Source organism: Mustela lutreola, chromosome 14 (assembly GCF_030435805.1).
Source record: "Mustela lutreola isolate mMusLut2 chromosome 14, mMusLut2.pri, whole genome shotgun sequence".
Lineage (NCBI taxonomy): Eukaryota > Metazoa > Chordata > Mammalia > Carnivora > Mustelidae > Mustela > Mustela lutreola.
Window position 1 is genome coordinate 43356949 of NC_081303.1, and position 15368 is coordinate 43372316.

At 34.7% G+C, this 15368-nt stretch overlaps 1 protein-coding gene across 3 annotated transcripts in view; it reads right to left on the bottom strand.

The window, feature by feature from the left end:
• The window catches only part of F13B (coagulation factor XIII B chain), a 31876-nt gene extending 20669 nt beyond the window's left edge, over positions 1–11207 (bottom strand). For 2 of the 3 annotated variants that reach the window (XM_059146665.1, XM_059146667.1), the window contains exons 1-5: positions 11110–11207; positions 7346–7546; positions 5417–5602; positions 2971–3147; positions 2426–2602 (exon numbers count right to left, since the gene is read on the bottom strand). In XM_059146665.1, coding sequence (XP_059002648.1) covers positions 2426–2602; positions 2971–3147; positions 5417–5602; positions 7346–7546; positions 11110–11173 — 805 coding nt within the window. In that variant the 5' untranslated portion in view covers positions 11174–11207. Of the gene's footprint in view, positions 1–2425; positions 2603–2970; positions 3148–5416; positions 5603–7345; positions 7547–7994; positions 8128–11109 lie in introns of all 3 variants that reach the window. The other variant, XM_059146666.1, reaches the window with a different exon arrangement.
• Positions 11208–15368: the final 4161 nt, after the last annotated feature.

The window sequence follows — 15368 nt, forward strand, 5'->3', positions numbered from 1 at the left end:
GCAAGCAAATTAAAACAGCATTTGTTATCTCCTCTAATCCTAAAATAACTTTATTAAGCAAGGATAATTATTTCTCTCATAGATAAATAAACTGAAATTTCTGAAGTAAATAAATTAATTATTAAGTAGTGGATCTGTTCTTTTTTTTTTAAAGATTTTATTTATTCATTTGATAGACAGAGATCATAAGTAAGTGCAGAGGCAGGCAGAGAGAGAGGATGAAGCAGGCTTCCTGCTGAGCAGAGAGCCCAATGCAGGACCCCAGGATCATGACCCAAGCCGAAGGCAGAGGCTTTAACCCACTGAGCCACCCAGGTGCCTCATGGATCTGTTCTTGTACCTATGACTACATGAATTAAATCTGTTCTTCAGTATTCTAAAACACAGACTGTATTAATGTCCTATTGCTGCTGTGATGAATTATTACAATTAAGTGGCTTAAAATAGCAGAAATTTATTCTCTTACAGTTCTGGGAGCCAAAAGTCCAGAATTCATTGGGCTAAAATCAAGTTGTCGGGAGAGCTGCATTCCTTCTGCAAGTTTATGACTCAGCTTCTTTGCCTTTTCAAGCTTCTGGAGGCTGCATGCATTCTGAGGCACATGACCTTTCCTCCTATTATTGCTCCAACCTCTTGTCACATCTCTATTCCTTTTTGTAGTCAGATTTCCCTCTGCCTCCCTCTTATAAAGAGGCTTGTGATTATATTGAGGGTCCACAATTAGACCCTCAGAATAATCAGAAATTATTCCTACCTCAAGATCCTTAACTATATCACATGTGCAAAGTCCCTTTTGCTGCTTAAGTAAGGTAACATTCATTAGTTCCAGGGATTAGGATATAATTTATTTTTATTGAGCCAACTACACTACCTACACTACATCTAATGACTATTTACTAGAGAAAATAATAGGCACGTTGGCATGCTAATTTGGATGTGGGGTGGAGTAGATATTAAGCAGGTTTGCAATTTATTTCTGTAATAAAATGCTACAATTAGCTAACTATCTTCTTCTCTACTGTTAGACCAAGTCTCTTGGGCAGGACGGGAAAATTAAAAACAAAAACAAAAACATTAATGCTATCATTTGGTGCATTTAAAGAGTTAGGATCATCCTGGGCAATCTCATCTCATGCCCCTGGTCATCTCCTTCTTTCACCCCTCCCAACATTTGCTTCGAATCTTCGCTCCCTCCTCCAAGTTCCACTTTCCTGTCTTTCTCTTGTTGATCAATAATGATATTATTTTCTATACGACAGTGTGTATATACTCTCCATCCCCTCCAATCCTCAAAATCCTATTTACTTTTCGGTTCAAATGGTATCCATCACCTCCAAAAATGCTATCCCACATCATACCAATCAAAATCTTCAGTGTTTGTTCAAATAATTTATATCTGAATTTATTATATTTGTCACATTGTGTCAATTACCTTTTTAAATTTGTTTCCTCTGCTAGGCTTGGACTTCCTTCATCTATCATTGTAGGTATTCTTAAATGATGTGTGAATTGTCTCCCAACAGGTGATCATACTGTCTGCTTGAACATGTCCAGTGATAGAAACTTGCCATAGACATTACATTTTAGGAATACTCTTACTTGAGGATCATATTTTTCATTTTTACTCTGGGTAATATGTTTTTTTTTAATTTTTCTGTTCTTTACCCCACCATTTTGAAGACTGTAGTTTCACATCAGGAAATATGTGGTCAACTAAGAACCCTCACAAAACCACCAGCATGAGATAACTGAATCTGGTAATTCCCAATAAGTAAAATGTATTCCTTATAATGAAAAAGTTTAAAAGTTACATCCACTCTACAAACTAATACAACCTTTAAGATTTCTTAAAATTTTCTTCAATTTCTTAAGATTAAATATTGCTGAAAATATCTAGCAATGATTTAAAAGACCATATTTATTTTTAAAAAATAGCATTCCACATAATACCCTCCATGTCATTCCACGTCATTGCAAATGGCAAGATTTCATTCTTTTTGATGGCTGAGGTCTCATAAGTCAGTCAGAGAAAGACAAATACTGTATGATTTCACTCATATGTGGAATTTAAGAAACAAAACAGATGGACCCAGGCAAAGGGAAGGAAAAATAAAATTAGACAAAAACAGAGAGGGAGGTAAACCATAAAAGATGCTGAATTCTAGGAAACAAACAAGGTTGCTGGAGGGGAGATGGGTGGGGGGATGGGGTCACTGGGTGATGGGCATTAAGGAGGGCACCTGACGTCATGAGCACTGGGTGTTGTATGCAACTGATGAATCACTAAACTCTACCTCTGAAACTGAAAAAAAAGAAATAGCACTCAGGACAAGAATTAGATAATATCAGAAACATTTTTGCATAGAAATTAAGCTAATTAAGACACAATATTTTATTTGTATGAGTATGAAATTTTAAAAATTACCTTCACATACAGGAGATGCTGGGTACCAACCGAAGTTATAGCACTGAATTAAGTCAGATCCACTTAGATAATAATTTTTATGACAGAAAAACTGAACTACATCTCCTTCTTCGTAAGTTTGCTTTATAGGATGAAAATAACCATTTTCTATTAATCTTAAAGAAGAGCACTTTATTCCTAAAAATGAAAGCACAAATAAAATTCAAAAAATGTGTTATTTTTTCTGTTGAACAATATACCATGTCTGGAATAGAAAGGAGTAAATTTGCCATATTTTTTTACATATAACAAAAGCTTGCCAATTTCTGTATTTATTAAATATCATTAGGCTTATTCTAATTTAATTATCTGAGCAAAGAGAAATTCTTTTTCTACTTGAGAGCTTTAAATGATCAAAACCGGTGATCAGCATAATTAAAACCCGAAGCAAAAAAAAAAAAAAAAAGGTATGAAAAATGAAACATGAGTGTGACAATTTATATACACTACTGGATGAGAGAAAAATTTTTAAATGAGACTAGATTGTCCTTAAAATGAGAACCTACTGGTACATTTTGGTGTGAGAGACCATCCATATGTGTGGCATTCTACCTCCTCTGTCTTCTTTCCCCCAGTAGTGTAGTAGCCAGTAGCACACTCGTACTGTATTTTGTCCTTCACTCTGAACGTTTTCTGCGTCGTGGAATAATTCCCATGATCTAATTCAGGGACCAAACATGTTTCTAAAAAAAAAAAAAATCAACTTTATTTATTTTATGAACTTTTATCACTAAAGCTATAATATATTTTTTAAAGATTTTATTTATTTATTTGACAGAGAGAGATTACAAGTAGACAGAGAGGCAGGCAGAGAGAGAGATTGAGAGAGAGAGAGAGAGGCAAGCAGGCTCCGTGCTGAGCAGAGAACCCGATGCGGGACTCGATCCCAGGACGCTGAGATCATGACCTGAGCCGAAGGCAGCGGCTTAACCCACTGAGCCACCCAGGCGCCCTAAAACTATAATATTAAAAATAAATCTCAAAATGTATTTTCAGAAAATCTGAAGCATATTTGGCCGAATCAAACTTCAGCAAAATTGAAAAATAGCCAGTTTGCCTTTGCGTCTCTAGTTCCTGTTTTTCTTTATACATCTTGTGTCTTAATGCCACCAGTCTTCTATTCTTAAAATTCTGGTCTAGTATACTTGGCAGAAGGCCACAATTCAACTGAAGGCTTGTACAGTAACAATTTTTTGAGTCTGTGTCATTTGAGGATTTATACAATTTAAGCAACTAACAATACACTAACAAAGTATACATATTCAAATTATTGGATTATTTTAAGTATATCTGATACTGGTTTACCAATAAAGATAATGAGTGTTACCTCAAAATCCTCTCTAATAAAGGAATTAGCAATTTATATATGTTGTGAGAAATAGGCTTGAGGTTTTTTTTCATCCTATTCCATTCCATTCCAGAATTTTTTTTTTTTTTTTAAGATTTCATTTACACACTTGAGAGAGAGAGATCCCAAGTGGGAGGGAGAAGCAGACTACCTGCTGAGCAGGGAGCCGGACACGGGGGTCAATCCCAGGACTCCAGGATCATGTCCTAAGCCCGAGGTAGATGCCCTACCGACTGAGCCACCCAGGCACTCCTATTCCATTCCATACTTTTCTTTATAGTATAAAGTAGGAACTACTTCCACCTTTTAGTTATTGTGAAAATCTTGCTAGGAACATTGTTGTACAAAAGTCTGTTTGAGTCCCTGCTTTCCCTCTGGATATATACCTAGAAGTGGAATTACTGGATCCCAAGGTAAATCTATGTTTAATTTTTAGAGGAACTTCCACCAACCCAAGTGTCCACCCATGGATAATGGATAAACAAAATGTCTATAGATGATCTGTCTATCTATATACACACAATAAAATATTATTTAGCCATAAAAAGAACGTAAATTCTCATGCATGCTACAACATAGATGAACCTTGACTACATTATGCTAAGTGAAGTAAGTCAGACAACACAAAAGGTTAATATTGCGTGACCCTTCTTATACAAAATACTTAAAATAAGGAAATTGATAGAGACAGAAAATAGAAGTTACCAGATACTGGGGTAGGGTGGGGGATAGACAGGTTTATTGTTTAATGGGTACAAGTTTCTGTTTGGGTTGATGAAGAAGAAATAATGGTGATGAAGAAGAAATAATGGTGATGGTTATACAACATTGTGAATGTACTGAAGGCTCCTGAATTGTACACTTAAAAATAGTTAAAATTTCATGTTATGTATATTTTATTGCAATAAAAAAAAAAGATCAGGGGTTGCCAATGGTTGGCAGAAGGAAAAATGGATGAACAGGTGGAACACACAGGATTCATGGGCATTGAAACTATTTTGTATGATATCTCAGTGGTAGATACATGTTATTATACATTGGACAAAATCCACAGCATGTATAACACAAAGAATGAACCCTAAGGTATGAACTTTGGTTAATGCAGCAAATATACCACACTAAATGCAAAATGTTAATAGTAGGGGAAATCAAATGTGGCCAAGGACAGGAAGTGGTATATGGGAATTCTCTGTACTAGCTGTCCAATATTTCTGCAAATCTAAGACTGCTCTAAAAATAAGTGTATTGATATTAAAAAAAAACTAAATAAGAACTAGTGGAGTAGGTGAATTGTGGGAGTTGGGAACTCGTGGATGGAAACACCTAACATTTAAGAAAAACAATATGATATGAACTTCTTGCCTTTACAGACATACAAAAAATCAATTACATTAAATAAAAATGACTATCAATATAAGAAAGTACTAGTTTTTTAATCTTTATTTTTAGTTTTAGGAAATGATTCTTTTTAATAATAAGCATTATGACAAAAATATGTCCTCATAATTGTTAGAAACATATGCAAAAAACTATGAATTAGTCTAAAAAAAAAGGCAATCTGAATCAATTTTACTCGATTTAGGAAATGATTCTTAAACACATACCATGTTCCTTCCTACAGGTAGGTTGAGAAGACCATCCATCAGCAAGACATTGAACTACTTCTTCATCCTTTCCTCCAGTGGTTTTATATCCTGAATTACAACTATAACGCATGTTCTCTTGAATTTTGTACATTAATTTTACATCAGAGATGTAACCATTTCTCAACTCAGGCTTAACGCATTTTTCTATGGGGAAAAAAAAATCTTTGCTTAATTTGGTGAAATTAAACTTGTCTTTTACTTGTAAAACTAAGGCAAAAGTTTAATATTTTTCTTGGAATTTAAAGGACAGAGAAAAATTTCACTCCAGAATCCCTTGATTTGATTTAATTTTGGAATTATCCTGCGTATTCTAAATCAAATTTCTTAAAAAACTGATTCAACTTGACAATGACATTCTTTGTATTTATTAACTTCAGTTCTTATTGTGACTCCCACCCCTATCACATCTACTTTTAGAAAACATAATAGAACTCTTCTCCTAATTGTCATTAATGACAAATAGAAGGAATTTCATTTGGGTTGACTTCCTAATATTTAAAATCTACTGTGTTTGACAAGTTTCAACACCATGTAACAAAAGCACACACCTAACTTATGGGTCCTTAAATAAGTCTGCAGATACCTTAAGATGAAAACTACGTTCATTTTTTTTAACTCAGCAAATGATCACCTAGCTGTACAGTAAGTCTGTGTAGCCTATCCCCAGTCAGTCCGTGTAGACCGTGACTGAATCATAGACCTGTTACTCAAAACCTTTGAGTTTGCAGTTATTTTTTTTAGCAGATGCTTGCAACAGTGTTGTGTTAGATAATAAATATACCTCAGCACTGAATGAGCTCAGTAATTTTTTTAAGCCCTACTATTAGAAGCCAAGAAATATATATGGATTACCTCAGTGAAGCAGGTCTATGCCCACTTTATAGATGAGAAGCTTAGGCTCACAATGTTCTCTCCCCAGTGAGGGAGCATAATTCAAATACAGGCAGGTTAACTGCAGAGGTTCTATCTTAATGATTAGACTACATGCTAAACCTGAGCTCTTCTTTCTGGTTCCGATTTCAAAGCTCCTGCTAATGTTTCATTTATTTTTAAACTCTATATATTAATCAATCTTTCTTTCTCTCTTCCTTTCTTTCTTACTCTCTTTCTTTCTGTGGTCTATGTTAATACTAAAAGTGCAATGCTTAAATTTATGGTCTGTTCTCCAGTCATGGGAAGGATAATTATCCTACATGGATGTGCTCACTATACATACCAAGCACCATCATACTCATTTCCTCTTCGAAATGAAAAACAGGCCCAACTGAAACCTCTACTCTGTAAAACAGAGCTTAGAGAGTCCTTTCTTTGTTCAAGAGAGGTCAGCTGATCTAATGGAAGCCCATTAATAGTTTGCCTATAGGGTAGCCTGGCATGAAATAATGAGATGAACCAATCAGATTTCTTTTTTCTAAATTTGAACTCAAAATTCAGAAAACACATTTTTCTGAATCTATGGGAAAAGGAGTTGGCACACAAAGAAGAGAGAAGTTTTTCAAAGGATAAAACACTAGAGGAACAATCGTATTCTTCCTAAGTCCGGTGTCAAGCATTTTTCTGGCTTCCTATGCACTATTATCTGTATAAGTTCCTCATTCCTTAAAGTAACTCATTTGCATTTGTTTCTTACAGTATTATAATACCATTTTCAGTAAGTATCCATATTCTCTTTACAGGCACTCTAAAGAACAAAGACAATAACATTTTAATAAGAAATACTATATCCAGAATTTCAGAATATGCCTTCATTTTGTAAAAGAAAGAATGGGTCGGTAATTTCTTCTTCTCTACCAAAAGGTTTCACCACCCACCAGATTTTCTTGGACCTTTATGAACTGATCTCCTTAAATATTATAAATACTTTGTGGACATAACCCACACACTCACTGTAGCAACATGGTTCTGGAGACCAGCCCTCTCGGGTACATGTGACTTCTGCCTCTTGTTTCCCAGTTTCAGTTGTATAACCAGCCAAGCAGGAAAACAACAGTTTTTCATTTATTTTCATTGGAAAGTAATAGTTTTTAAAAGAATAGTAATAGTAGGCAATCCTTCCATTTTCCACACTAGGAAGACCACAGGGTTTCTCTGAAATGAGTAAATATCAAGCTGAAAACAGAAAGGTATATCTAAAACCATAGGATGTGTGATCAAATGGCAGCAAATTTTAAAGTTCAAAGTGTTTGAAGCCACCTGGACCAGTACTTATTTTTATTACCTCACTTTTTAAGGGACTTCTGTGGCAATGTTTTTCAATCAGAATTAATCTACTAGCAACCCCAATAACCAATTGTCAGAATAAAACTGGTCAAGCCACTTCCTCAGGGAAGCTTTCCCTAACTTTGTAAAACAGCACTTTCTAATAGAAATATAATGCAAGCCACATATGTAATTTTAAAATTTCTAGTAGTCACATTAATAAAAGGAACAATTGAAGTTAATTTTAATAATAGATTTTATTTAACCCATTAAAATATTAAGAAGGTTTTTCATTTTTTTTTCTTACTAGTCTGAACTTGAGTATATTTATACTTACAGCACTCCCAACTTGGACTAACCACATTTCAATAGCTGTATGCAGCTAGTGGCCACCATATTGGACCGCAGAGTTTAGAGTAGATGAAGTTCCACTTAAGATATGCAAACCCACAAAATTTTGAAATGAATGGCTTTTTTTAAAAAAAAGAAATAGACAGACAACTAATTAAAAAATAAACAAAAGACTTCAGCAAGAGCTTTACAAAACAGGAAATATATGTGGTCACAGACTTCATAAAAAGTACTCAGCTTTCTTTGGCAATATTAAAGCAGAATATACACGTACTATTTTTTAAAAAGCACTCATCCCTTATGAACACTGATGCAAAGGTTCTCAGCAAAACACTAGCAAACAGAATTCAGCAGCATATTAAAAGGACCAATGAGCAAGTAGATTTTGTCCCTGGAATGCAAGGATGGTTCAACATGTGAAAACTGGTCAATGGTATACATCACATCAATAAAATGAAAAAAGGAATAAAAGTATTCTTCTGTCCACCCAACAACATGTAAAAGAATGTTCATATCAGCACTATTTATGTAGTTCCAAACTGGAAACAAGCCAAATGCCCATTCATGGAAGAAAAGATAAACACATTTTAGACATGCATTCAGTGAAATATTACACAACAATACAATGCTGAATGTCATGCAGCAGTGGTGAATGTTCGATAGTGAATCTCACAAACATATTATTCAGTAAAAGAAGCCTGTCACATGTAAGTAAACATTACATGTACTGACATACATTTTTATTGAGGTATAATTGATGTATAACATTTTATTAGTTTGGGTATACAGCACAATGATTTCACGTATATATTTGCACATATTGCAAAATCATCTCACAATAAATCTAGCTGACATCTGTCACCACACACTTATAATTTTTTTTCCTTGTGATGAACACTTTTAGGATCTGCTCTCTTAGCAACTTTTAAAAAGACAATACAGTTTTGTTAACACACATGTGAACACATACAGGGCAAATTGTGACAAAGAAATAAGGTGATTATAGGATACATTCATTAAGAGTTATTTGTGGTTAGAAGGAAATTAGAAGTAATGATATGTCCATCAAAAGGAAGATAGAAAAGTAAAATATATGAAACACTATGCACAGTTAAAAGCAAGAGAATAGATTCAGCAACACGGGAATATATTTAAAAGGTAGCAAGTAAAACAAAACAGTAAGGAGATCAAACTGATGGCAAGCTTTCATTTATGTGACTATAAAGCACATACACAAACAAGACATAGTTCAGAAAGATAGTTACATATATATGAATAGGTCAAATACACAACAGTGACTCCCAGTTTGGTGCTAGGGGAAATGGAATTCAGGGTCAGGGATATAGGGAGGAAATGTATAAATAAAGCAAAAGTGGAACATTTCATAGGCCAATGATGATTGAATGTTATAAAATGAGAGGTACCATTAATTCAATTATTGCCCCTAGTGTTCCTAATGGGGTGAGGGAAAGCATGGAAATATGAGATTATGGTTAGTTTTTTGTCTGTTTGAGTAAAAGGAGATTATAACCATATAATAACTAGGAAATTATCTGGAAAACGCAATGTCTTCTATTTAAAATATTTTATTTATTTGTCAGAGAGAGAGAGAGAGCACAAGTAGGAGGCATGGCAAGCAGAGGAGAAGCAGGCTCCCCGCTGAGCAAGGAGCCCGATATGGGACTCCATGCCAGGACCCTGGGACCATGACTGAGCTGGAGGTAGATGCTTAACCAGCTGAGCCACCCAGGCATCCTGAGGAAAATGTAATATCTTCGTGGTATATAGATGTAGAGAACTATATCAGCTGATTTTTCCCTATTTAGAAAAATAAAACCAAAGGAAATAATTCATGCAAAAGTTATCTTATTGTAGAATTGAATGTATCAAATAAGATGAATTCTATTTATTTCACTTTCATAATTTTAACTGCAGACACTTTTTTGGTAGGAAATTTATAGTAAACTATTACCTAAAAGGCAATTATAGGGACACTGGGGTGGCTAAGTTGGTTAAGTGGCTGCCGTTGGCTCAGGTCGTGATCCTGGCATCTTGGTATCGAGTCCCACATCGGGCTCCTTGCTTGGCAGGGAGCCTACTTCTCCCTCTGCCTCTGCTGCCACTCTACCTGCCTGTGTTCCCTCTCTCTCTGACAAATAAATAAATAAAATCTTAAAAAAAATAAAAGGCAATTATAATTCATAGGATATTTTATCTCAACAAATTTCCAAAAGTGTTTATTTTAGAAAAGTCTTATTGCTGTGTGGTTTCCTCATTTGTATATTTACTCTTGCTGACACCTAATTATCCTTTCTTGTTTCTTATCTCTACAGCCTAATAACACTACTAACTATTCCTAAATAACCCACACTTGCACATTGCCTGTCTCACTCAACTTATTCACACACCAGGCAATCTGGCTATAAAGATTTCTAAGAGTTAAGAAGTCCGTGTGTACTAATTTGTCTGCACAGTCCTAACTTATACTGTTGTCTCATATAACTATTAATAGAGTTCCATTTCATCCTCAAAAGTTTATCTGCATAATCAATTATACAGTCTTCCTCCTAATCACTACAAAATTTCAACCACTGAATAAATTAGGATAAAAATCAAAGGGTAAAGATTCCAAAATCTTGATGATTCTTGGATATTTCTTTTTCAAATTTTCAACACTAAGCTCTCACTTTATGAACAAAGAATTAAAATTGTACAAGCTATGCAGCATTAGGAATAAATTCTAGTATGAAATTAGAATTAAGGTTAACATACGACTTCTACTCAGTGGTACTGTTAGACTGAAAACCCTTCCAAGTTTTTAGATTCCTCATCTCCTATGCCACAAAACCTAGAGATACAAAGCTGTTTTCTTCTTTTTTGTCTTGTGTTGTTTTTCTAAGTTTGTCATTATAAGAATAATTTACTAGTTATGCCCAAAGGAAAAAAAATCTGCCTAAATATTTATAACAATTATAAGAAGTATGCTTTTCATAAAGTTGATATGCAAATGAAAGACTATTAATAAAAGTTCAAGTTAAATGAATTTTAGAATTTCCCTTTATAATTTTTAGAGAATAAAGATGATGAAAAATTAATTTTACCTTCTGCATAGAGTTCTCCTGAGATGATTAATATGATGATAAAAACCAACTCTTTCGTCCTCATTGTCAATGATGTGCCCAACAAAGATTTTAACAATTCTAAAATACTATGGACTCATAAGTACACAATACTTTGCCTGAAGAAAAAGTTAATTATTGACAACATCTGTCAAAGTGTCTTTGTAACAAAACTTTTATTTCATTTAAAATATTTTCAAATAATACTAAAATAACATGCCTATGTTAATTGACAATACTTTTCATGCCAGAGTCCAATAAAAACGTGATAACTTGTAAGGGCAACAATAGCAGCAGCACAAATCATTAACTCAGACTGCATTAAATCAAGGTAAATTTTCAACTTCAATTCCCTATTGTAAGTCCATGGAGTAAAGTTCACCTGTGGCCATTGATTTGTTTGCCACCATTGATCAAATGGAGAGATGAACTTAGAAACATGAGATAATGGATACCTCATGTTAAAACACAGTGTTGTCTAGGTTACATTTCTTAAAGAGAAAAATGACCTACTTGTCTCAAGCAATGATAAAACTATATTATTGATAGTAATGTCTAATATTTAGTGTTTGTGATCTGTGGTGGGTGATGAAATCAGCACTGTGCTATATTATCATTCATGTTGAAAATGTTTTGAATGACCACTATATACCGGGTCATGCTCTAATCTTGGGTATACAGCAGTGGAAAAAAAGTTTAAAATTACTGTCCTCATGGAGTTTAAATTCTAGTGGGTTTTAATTTAAACTATAAAATAATCTAGTGAGGTGAGAGCTGTTACTATTTTCATTTTGTAACTTTTTATTAAAATAAAATATATTCAGAGAAAAGTACAAATGCCATAGTAGCACAGAACAATGAATCCTTACCGGGTGTACACATCTCACAATAAGAAACAGAATAGACCAAAATCTCATAGGTTGTGAATTGAGTCCCACATCTGGGCTCATTGTTTCATGAGGAGTCTGCTGTAATACTCTCTTCCCCTCCCCCACCTCCCCACCAGCACCCCTGTAAGCTCGCTCTCTCTCTTTTTCCTCTCTCTGTAGCCATGGTATTTTATAATGCTCCTTTGGTTTAATTTTTAACCAATGAATATAAAATAAATCCTTGTGAACAGTGTCAGGTAAGTACACAACCTCATTTTTTAAAAAAAGATTTTATTTGAGAGCGCGCGCCCAGATGCGCGCTCGCGGTTGTGGGGGAGGGGCAGAGAGAAAGAAACAAGCAGACCCCCACCCTGAGCAGGAGCTGGATTCAGGCTCAATCTCAGGACCTTGGGATCCCGACCTGAGCTGAAGGCAGGTGTTTAACTGACTGAGCCACCCAGGTGTCCCACAACCTCATTTTTCCCCAGAGAGTTGCCATGTTCCAATTACTTATCAAATAATTCATGTTTTTTGCCACTGATCTGAATTTCCACCTTTCTTATATGCTAACCTCTTATATGCTTCAGCATCTACTCGTGTTTTTTAGTACTATACTTTCAGCTACCCTAGCTATAGAACATATACGAGCATTTAATAAATCTAGTCCTTACACTGTAGTCTTCCTTTGCAGAAATTTCCTGTCTGGTGCTGCTTGCTTATTTACTGTTGATGTACTACAGGTTGAGAGGAAGACTTTGGAGTAACTCAGCTCTGTCTTATAATCTCAATATCCAGATTGTGACTTTGGAAAATGAGAACTCATTTGAATCTACATTTCTACATTTCTAAAATAATGATAAAAATAGTAGCTACCTCAAGCATGTTGTGGAAATTCTGCTGAGGATAATTTAGTACTCCACATTTTGCTGATCCCTAAAAGAGGTCGTTATTAAAAAATGGTTTTAGAACAAAATCTTAAGCCAAATTTCATATATATTCCAAGGAAGTATATCTCAATTCAGGCGGAAAAGGGGGTAATAATACATTTAGTGGAAAAAATAAAAGATAATAAAAGTAAACTTATAGATGTGTCATTCTTTCTAATTCTCTTCCTTCTTTTTTCCTTCATTATCTCTCAAATTCATCTGTCAATAACAAAACTCTAAAATCTCTCTACTTCATATAGTATAAGTTATTTATATAACTGAGTATATTCTATGAACTATATACATACTTGACAAAATACCATTTCTATCCAACATTTTTCCAAAATTGGCATATTAGGGGTAAACAATGAAAAGTTTGACTCACGTCTCTTATTTTTATCTCCTGTAACGTTTGTTTAATGCATGCCAAAGTACACTTCCAAGACTTTAGGACACCATGGTTCTTGTATCAACCTAGATTTTTCCTGTCTGGTGCTGCTTGCTTATTTACTGTTGATGTACTACAGGTTGAGAGGAAGACTTTGGAGTAACTCAGCTCTGTCTTATAATCTGAGGCATGCTCAGAAAAAAACAGATGTCAAAAGTGAATGTCATAAAGCAGAAGCCACATTTATGTTGGTTCTACCATTTTGTCCAATTTGAACAGTCCTGGGAGAACATGGCTTTAGTGAAACTGCTGCAGCAGAAGCCCGAGACTCTTGTGTCTCCCTTCATGGATGTCAAGGGACAAGTTATGAGTATTTACTATAGATAGCAAATACAGTAAATATGGTATGGTCCTGAGCCCAGCATTGTGAGGTGTCTTCCTGATTCAGCTTCAAGATCATGACAGCAACAGCAGATGCCCAGGCCGGTTTTGTAGTGTGCAACTAGGAGTACTGGGAGCATATAGACATGTGCACAGGGCAACATCAAAAAGGATATCATACATTTAATTGGAGCCCCAGTGTAACACTGATAGAAATTAAGGGAAAGGGAAAATCTTGATAATATTACGAGGAAAAAAAACCCTACATTACTTTCACACAAGCAATAATAGGACTGATAATCTTCTTAATGTAAGTGATAAAAACAAGGAGAAAGCGGAATAACATCTTTAATTATTATATGAAAATTACTGCCTATCTAGAATGCTATAACTACTAAAATTGTTTTCAAAAATAAAAGTGTTTTCAAGTAAATAAAAATGTAAAGAGTATGTTAATAGTAGAACTCCACTCAAAGAATAGCTAAATGCAGTGCTGTAGACTAAAGGAAAATGAAACATGATAATTCAGGAAGGAAATAAGAGCAAAGAATATGGGGTAGGTTCAGGAGCTTAGGTCTGTGGGTAAATATAAGAGAATATTAACTACACAAAAGAAAACCAATAATGCTTACATGACAAAAAAAAAAAATAGAATTAAAATACATGACATCAATAATGCAAAAGCCAGGAGTGAAGAAATGGACTCAATGTGCTCTATGTTTCTAGAACTCTCAAGGAAATTGTAGAAGTAATAATGCCTACTTAATTATCAACCTCAAGTTTCAGTACTAAAATTTCTAGGTTAACCACTGCAGAGTAATGTTAAAAAATGTGTAACTAACAGATTAAAGGGATAAAAGTAATCACAAAAAACTCACACTTGATTATCCTAATTAAAGATAATAAAGTAGAAAAGAAGGAACAAAAACTGGTCAGTCAGATTTCTGCTTATGATCCAGATGGAATAATAGGAACTGGATATACCCCCACCCCACCTGAAACAACATTAAAAAAAAAAAAGAAAGAAAAGACAAAAAAGACAAAATTTTAAAAACAATAGTTTTTAAGACATTGGAGATTAGGCAATGAAATGAGCCCTTGATCATCCCAGCCTACTGCCTGAGGGTTTCCTGCCACGCTAGATAGTATGGTGGTCTTCCTGAGGTGAGGAGATGGAGCTGAGAATTATGAAACCAGAGCAGGTAGGATTCAGAGTGCAAGTACAGGAGAGAAGAGAACTGTACAGACAGATCTGCAGAGCTTCTGCATTAGGTTTTTAGCTTAGCACTGACCAGAACATCTAAATGAAAAACATATCAGAAGCCAAGGAAGAATCATCTGAGGGGATTAAAGGGAAGAATGCCTGGAGTTCACTTGGAATTGGGGAGAATTCCTGTTCTCACAAGTCAGAGTGCATCTCTTCATGATTTACATGGCATTAATAGGGCTCTGAGGTTTTTACCTCAGCAGCAGGGGAAAAACTGGTCTTGCAGCAGAGTTTAAAGCAAGAGCTTGCAGCAGCAGAGCTTAAAGCAAGACCAGATAAGATCAGTTTCCAGGTAAACCAACTGAATTCCAGAACAAATTCAAAAGTTATGTAAGAGTACAAAATTATCCAATACATCAAAGATGTAAAATTCACAATGTCCCCAACAGAGAGAATGCAGAGAAAATAAA